At 50.9% G+C, this 7,668-nt stretch overlaps 1 protein-coding gene and 1 long non-coding RNA gene across 2 annotated transcripts in view; one reads left to right on the top strand and one right to left on the bottom strand.

The window, feature by feature from the left end:
* Window positions 1-263: 263 nt before the first annotated feature.
* Window positions 264-3,210, bottom strand: LOC116661553. Its single transcript, XR_004317451.1, has 2 exons — window positions 2,414-3,210; window positions 264-2,237 (listed from the first exon to the last, which is right to left on the bottom strand). It is a non-coding gene; the product is annotated as an uncharacterized LOC116661553 (long non-coding RNA).
* Window positions 3,211-3,625: 415 nt separating this feature from the next.
* The window catches only part of ARHGAP21 (Rho GTPase activating protein 21), a 119,501-nt gene continuing 115,458 nt past the window's right edge, over window positions 3,626-7,668 (top strand). Inside the window, 2 exon segments of the mRNA XM_032473852.1 lie at window positions 3,626-3,745; window positions 4,567-5,008. Of these exon segments, the coding sequence (XP_032329743.1) occupies window positions 4,931-5,008 (78 nt within the window). The 5' untranslated portion in view covers window positions 3,626-3,745; window positions 4,567-4,930.

Below are 7,668 nucleotides of genomic sequence, written 5' to 3'. Positions count from 1 at the left end.
CGGCATCCTCCACAGATCAGACAGTCAGCCTTTAGGATGGAGAATGCCTGGCGGATGGCTGCCACTTCCCTAGAGGGCATCCACTTTGCTCTACTCAAAGCATCAAAATGAGAGCTCAGTAGTTATTAAAGTCTTGTTACTGCGCATGTCTTCAGAAAGTAATAGAGCTAATTTTTAATTGGGTTAATATGTTCCTAATAAATACCAAAGACATGCTATAAAAGCATAGGGTTCCTGTTAGGGGGAAACAAGACAAGCCCCTCTTTCGTAATAATATTTTAATTGGAATAATATTTTTACATTTTTAAAACTCGTTTACATCTATGGTCTCACTGGATGCTCTCAGCAGTCCAGCAAGAGAGGGAAGGTGCTGTTCTTCTTGGAGGACCCAGGTTTCCCAAATTTTAGTTCTGGGCTTTCCCTCTTCGCCATCTAGATAGCCTAATACTCAACAGCAACTTAGAATAGCACATGGCATGCAACTTAGAATGGTTCTTAAAAACAATCTCAGGTTTTAGAACAACGTAATCATACCGATCCCAGAAGTAGGATTACATGTTACCCTCAAAGCACAATGATCAGCATTTAATAAGCTAAGTAAATGGTAGCTATTGTTATTAAAAACTGTGTTAGAGGTAGGATAGTGTTGTGGAGAGAAGTGTAGAGTCTGGACCCTACCCAGCCCCGGGGCTGGAATCCTGGCTCTGCGACATACCTATCTCATTAAGTTGTGTGTAAAGCTCTTGGATGACTACTCAGCAGGGAGGCAGAGCTACATAGATGGCAGTCACTGTTATTACTTGATAGCTCCAGTCCTTTCACACATAATAATTTGCTGTAGGTCACGTGGTAAATGATGGCGCTAGACTATAATCCCAGTCCATTTACCTCTTACAGAAATGTCTTTCTAGGTTACTTTCCCACAATTCCTGAAACGTGTTTTACCTCCTTTTCATAGTCTCCTTCCACGGCCAACTTTTAGTCTCCTTTACCACACTGAAAGCCTTTTACAAAATCAACATTTATAAAAATTTCCATTACAAATACCTTAACCCTAGACATCCTCAGCTGTGAGGTACTCAGTTTATGTCATGCACGCTCATCTGCATTTGTAAGAGCTGCTTTGTGCTTAAAATCGTTTTTCCTTTCTGGACCTTTTCTATAAGCCCTCTAGAGGTTCCCTACTTGAACCCTGCATTTCTATTCACTTTTAGTTCATTTACTCTACAGTATCCAGGACTGGATACTGCTCTAGCCCAGTGGACCATTCAGTAAATTACCAACTGACTGGCAGGCATTCCCTCCGTTTTATCCTATTTTTTTTCTTTGTTATTATTGGCTGACTAGTTTTGTCAGGGGCTGTCAAGAACATGCAAATTTCATGGCCATATAAAAATGATCTAGTCAAAAACCGTTCAGGCTGAGGATTTAGTTGTCTGTTCTAAATGTTGGGCACCTCCCACTCTTAGGGAGATCTGAACAACGAAGGCACAGGTACTCAGGCTCCAGGGAGTGGTTTTCGGTCTTTTCTCAACAGAGAAACAGGACCCGAGGCAGCGGATGGAGAGCTGGGTGGGGAGGTTGGGGTGGGTGGAGCGGGGAGGTGTCTCTAAATCTTCAGGGGAGAGAGTGCTAAGAAAGGACAAGGTAAGCAGACCCCAAAGCTTCTTGGTTTTGTTCTTTTTCCCTCAGGACAGTGGTGGCAGCAGATCAGACACAATAGCTGGCAGTTCCCGGCCAGCATGAGGATAAAAATGACCCTCAACAGCACCAGCAGGAGGACTGGGAAAGGGAGGAAGGGTGTGTCTGGGAGGAGGCGAGGATGAGGGTGACAAGGTGACAAACCCCACCGCCTCGGCGGGCTCCCCCACTTCAGCCCGGCGAGGACATGAGCTTTGAGACACCTCCCCCCGAGCGGGGCGGGGTGGCAAGGGGAGACCGAGGGGCGGTGGCTTTTCCTACTGGGGGCGGGGCAAAGGGTGGAGGGAAGCCTGAGTCAGCAGCCCCTGATTGGCTGGCGTTCTCTCATCGCGTCTTCCGATTGGGCCATTTGCAGCGGGAGATGTTGTGAGGCGCGGCAGGGCGGAGCGAGCCGCCCGGGGTCCGGGGCGAAGGCCCGGAATAGGGCGGGGAGGGGCGGCGGTTGTGCTCGGAGCCGGCACCGCTGCGACCTGCGGGGTGGAGAGCGTCGCCTCCTCTCCTCAGTTCCGCTAGCCGCTTCGAATTGTTCGGCTGCCCTGAAGATGTAAAAAGGGCAAAGGATTGAATGAACGACGCTTCCCTGCGGCCCCCCTCCCCCCGCAAAGCAAAGCTATTTTGCTGTCGGGAGTGAAAGGACACTCCCTTATCTTGAAGTCCCACCCCGCACCGCAGCTTGTCTCCCCTCCCACTGCAAAAAGGGGCAAAAACAAACCTAGACGTGTCCGCCGCGGTCTGGGACCTGTGGTCCCCCAATGATGCTTGTCTAGCTGTATGAGCGCCCCCGTCCCCGGCCCTGACGCCGAGCTCCGAGTCTTCCCCAGTAGAAACCCGGGTTCCTGGCAGCTCCCGCTTGCGCTCGGAAGATTGGAGAAGGCGAGGAGGGTTTTGTGTGTCTGGGGTTTTTTTGGGAGGGGGTGTTGGGGGGAAGTGAGGGCTTGCAGGTCCCGACACCCATTGGGAGGGGCTTGGCGAGCATCCCCCCACCCCCGCCCCAGGCTAATCCCCCTTCTCCAGCGTCGGTTCCCGGGACCGTATTATTCAAGACAGAAAATATTCAGCCCCAGAGCCTCCCCTGGGGAGGGGAGGGGAAGGAGGTGGAGTGGGAGGAGGTGGATCCAGGGAGGAAGAAGCGAGAAATCCGCCCCCGGGAAACAGCTCGGCGCGGCAGCGGAGCAAGGCACTTCTGTCACTTGGCGATTGCGGGCGCCCGAGCACGGCCCCGGCCCGGCCCGGCCCGGCCCGGCGAGGGGAGAGTCCGGCGGCCGCCGCCCCGCCCCACGCCCTCCCGCGGCGGCCGAGAGCCCGGGGCCGGCCGGGGCAGGTCGCGGCGGTGCCTGGGAGCGGCCGGCCGGGGGCGGCGGCCTCGGAGCGCGGCGGCGGCGGCGGCGGCGGCGGCAGCTGGCAGCGCCGGCGCGTCCTGCCGCTCCGTCCCGTGCACTCCGGGCGTGCTGCGCGCGCCGTCCGGGGGCCGGCCGACCCTGTGCGGATCTACTCGGCGCGCTTCCTCCGGTGCGTGTCTGCTTTCTTGTTTCGCCTCGGCCCAGCGGGCGGGTGGAGAAGGAGAGCTGGGCTCGCCCCGGGCTCCCTCCCTTCCCGCCACCCCAGGCCACCCCGCCCGGTGCTGGCGCGGGGCCGGAGGAAGCCGTGGCGGGTGCCCGGCGGGGGCGGAGGGGCCGCGCCCGCGTGTGCGGAGCGAGGGAGGGCCGGCGGGAGGAGGGAAGGGCACAAAGGCCGGCGGCGGGCGCAGGGGTCCCTCCGGCCGGCCGTGGAGGAGGGGCGCGTCCCGTCCGCTCATGAATATTAACCGCGCCTGCGGCCTAGCGCGTCCCGGCCGGGCCCGGCGCCCGGCCCGCGTCCCCGTCGCCGCCGCCGCTCGCCGCCGCGCCTCGGAAGCCCGGCGAGGCGGGGCGCGAAGGGTGAGCCCCCTCGCTTTCGGCCTTTCCCCCGGGTCTCCCCACTCGCTTTTGAAAGTACATATTTGGGCCGCCCTTCCCGGGAGCTCAGGATCCCCGACCCGCCTCTGGAAGGGGCGGGGGAAACAGTGGTAGGTGGGTGGGTGGGTGGTAGTTTTCTTTTTCCGATTTTTTTTTCCTTAGGGGGACACGGGGAAAGGGATCGTTTCGAGGCGTAGTTTGGGGCGCGGCAACTGAAGAAAAGTTGCTGGGGCTGCGGCTTCATTTCTGTAGCTCCGGAATAATGCCCCGGAGAGGGAGTCCCTCCCGGCGCGGCGCACGCCTCCCGGCCCGGCCCCGCGCCGTCCCCGCCCAGCCCCGCCGCGGGCCAAGGAAAACAGCCGCCTCCTCGGGGACACCGGCCCGGGCGGAGGGCGGAGGGCGGCGGGCGGGCGCCCCGGGTCCCCCAGTTCGCCTGGAGACGCCGGCGGAGCCGCTGGCTGCGTCCGCGCCTGGCTTTTTGTTTTTATTTTGGGGAGCGGCGGAGGTGGCGGCGAGCAACGAGGGTTTTTGAAAAACTATTACCCAATTTAGTCTCGGGGAGAGCAGACTTCCCTGGGTGATGTAGGAGAACATACACTCCCTCTTTTCTGCCCAGAAAATACATGAATTAAAATGAACTTGAAGAGGGATTTTATTTTTTTTTGTGAAGTCTGCCCAACAGCCAGGCGTGTTTGAGGCAACCGTTGTGCAGTTCTGATGTTTCTCATCCCCCCCCCCCCAATTTATAAGATTTTTCCTTTTTTCTTTCCTTTCTTGTATGAGAAGATTCATCTTTCATACGTGCAACTCATCAGCATGGACCGAATTGTCTTTCCAAGTGTGGGAAAGGCGAACTTGGGGTAGACCTGTGGGCAAGGCTAAGGTTAGCATCCGGAGAAAGTTCATGCCCTTTAACTTTTCCCTCCTCTAGGAAAGGTCTCCTTGGGCGAGCCTTCACGACGCTTTCAAATTGCTCTTGAACTCGGGAGTAGCGCTAAGACGGAGGGGACCGATTTCTGCAGTTGGCATCATCAGCTGCCAGGGAAACCTGTCTTTGTTTTTTACGTCTGGAGAAATGGACGAAGACGGTGAAGTCAGTTGAAGTCCGAAGAAATAATCAGGGCATTCCGAAGGCGCTTCATCCAAACCTTCATTCCCTGGCGCGTTGTGTATCTCACTAGCCCTGCAACTCCTAGGAGCCTGGTGTGGAATTCTTACCTTTTTGGTGTGTGGTGGCATTTTCCCTCCAATGTGGACTCCCACGGGTTGGTCCCTTCTTTGTAATCTGAAATGAAATGATGGCCACACGTCGGACTGGTCTGCCGGAGAAAGATGGTGACAAGCTCAAGGCCTGCGGGTCCCTGGCCTGCGAGGTAAGTGCGGAGGCAGCATCCCTGCCCAGCCCGCTGTGGCCCGTATCTGTGAGCTGTCCTGCCAATGCGGGGGTCAGCTCCCTCCGGAGCCTAAGAGAGGCTTTGGGGGGCTTTGGTCTGGTTGGTGGGAGTACTCCAGCTTGACCAGTAGGGAGGTGAAGACGTACCCATTTTTGTTTTTAGGAACTTCCATTGATTCTTTTGCAAGGACATTTTTCTTGCTTTGAAATGTTCCCGTCTTGGTCACCTCAGAGCGCGGCATTCTCCCTTTTTAGGTGGCTGGGAATACTCCAAGCCTCTTATTTTCCCTCAGTTCCCATCCTCCAGTATTTTTGGAGTTGGGCTGGTTAAAGGGTGGCTTTGTACATTTCGTGTGTGTATCCAGGGTTTGCTCTGGAGGTGGAGAGAGGGCAGTTGGTATGCATGTTGCTCCTGGACGGACCTGGCTGTTGGTGCTGCAGATCTCTGCTTTGGGTAGAAAAACAGGTCTTTTCCCAGGGACAGTTTAGGCACAGCCTTGGAAAACTGCTTTGTGGAGCTGTAATTCCAACTCCTGTCAAAATCCGCTGCCTTTCCCGTTTTTTTAATTTATGCCCTTATTTTCACTGCTCAGAAATCCTGCCTGGGCTGTCAGCTGGCTTGCGTTGCCTTCAGACCAGCAGCATCTTTGGAAGGGTCCAGAAGGCTTTACACCAGGCTTTCTGGAGTTTTTTGAGCAGGCAGGACAGAAAGAGGAAATTCTTTGATCTGTGGCACCCCTATGCCCTGTTGCCTCTCCCATCTGTTTTCCACCTTACATCTGGAGTTCTGTAACAGTTATTTTGTGTTTACTTCGTTATTGGTTGTTTCTGTAATTTGCTTAGCTAAATGTACTGAGTATTGTTTTCCTTTAGACTTTGCTTTTGAGAGGCCTGTATTTTTATGGGAAGGTTGAAGATTACTTCAGATAACAGTAACATCCCCCAGTGAGAATGATTTATTTTGTGCCTTGTAAGTGTTACATTTGAACTTCATGGTCATCGGATCAAGGTCTAGTTCTAAGTGTGTGAGTTTTGGCATTTTAATAAAAATGAATCAGAGGTTAAGTTTTGGTTGGTAAAGCAGGCAGAGGGACTTGCTTCATGCAGCTTCTTACTCCATACTGGATTAGGAAGTTTATGCAGAAAACAGCAAGGTAGGTACAGTGTGCAATTATTGTACTATGTATTAGAACTGTAGGTTTACAGTTAGAAACTGTTTTATTTCTCGACACCTGTAAACACCTGCATGCAGGTAAAAACGTGATTAAGCATAACACCACAATCCTCTGATTATGGTGAACCATAATAACCCCTTTTGGAAGGCCTACCTACAACTTAGCGATGGCTTACTGTGTATTGTAGGTCCATAATGATAGGTGCTGTGGTCCTAAGTCATTGTCTGGTGAATACTTTAATTAGCATGCTGTTTGCATTGTATTTGCAAGAACTAATGTTATTTGATTTTTTTTTTCTGGTCATTTAAGGGATATCCCAGAAACCAAGTATTTATAATAGACACATCTTGTCCTTGGCTAGAAGGCAGTGTTTCCAGCTGTATACTTGGCTTTTATTAACAATGACAGTTATGTATTTTTTTTTAAGGGGTGTGAAATTTGTTTTCATTTAGACCTTACTGCCAACATAGCCATAGTAATTCTAGTTTGGGAGCCAAGAAAACACTGTATTGCCTGTATTTTGCACATTTAGAGACCATATATACAGTACTTGAGTTTGGTATTAAACTATGATGTTGTTTGGCTTTTTAAAGAATAGGCAGATAGTTTGCCTTGATTCTATATGCAAGTAGAAATAAAGGGGCTATGTGCTGTCAGAAAACATTTAAAAATCTCAGAGGAAGGAATGAGGGGAACTTGTGTAATTACTGCTTCTGTTTTGTTGTCTCATTGATAATCCCGATGCACATTTAATCATGTGAATATTTATTAGTAATGAAAAGAAAAAGAGTTGCCACTGGAATACTAGGGGTATCAACTTTGGGTTGATAAATATTTAAGTCTTTGAACACTGCACTTGATTTTTGTGTTTTTATTAGAATTACATTCTGGAGTAGTACTGTCATTCTTTAAAAAAATTTTTAAAAACCAATTGCTGTGTTCCTAAATCTGAATTGAGTAATAAATTTGTATGTGTTTTTACCTTACAAAGAGATGAGCATATGTATCTTAATATTAATGGTATTAATCAGCCAAAAATTAACTTTGCAGAACAGAAGAAATCAGTGTAGTGAAGTAAGAGTCCCTGTGTTCTGCTTTGTCTAATTGGCTAACTCCACCTTCCATGAATAAGGTCTGCTGTTTTGTTTACAATCAGAAATTTCTTATTCATCTTAAGTATTAGAATCTAATTGTGTTGCTGTATGAATAAATGTAGGTACCACCCCGCAAGACTATACTGGAAGGTTCCAAAACAAATAACAAACAAAGCTCTTCAACTAAAGAATTGTGACAACTTAGTAGAATATATCTGGGCGTTACAAAGTAAGGATAGCACAGTGGTATTCACACAAAATTATGTACTTTGCACATCTAAAGATGTATGTTTCAAAATTGGCTTCGCTCACTCTGAGCCAGATGAGTGTTTTTTTGGGGGGAGGGGGTGCACTTGTGTATATAGCCTGAT

Source organism: Camelus ferus, chromosome 35 (genome assembly GCF_009834535.1).
Source record: "Camelus ferus isolate YT-003-E chromosome 35, BCGSAC_Cfer_1.0, whole genome shotgun sequence".
Classification (NCBI taxonomy): Eukaryota; Metazoa; Chordata; class Mammalia; order Artiodactyla; family Camelidae; genus Camelus; species Camelus ferus.
Note: the sequence above shows the minus strand (reverse complement) of the source record. Positions and strands in the feature narration are given on the sequence as shown.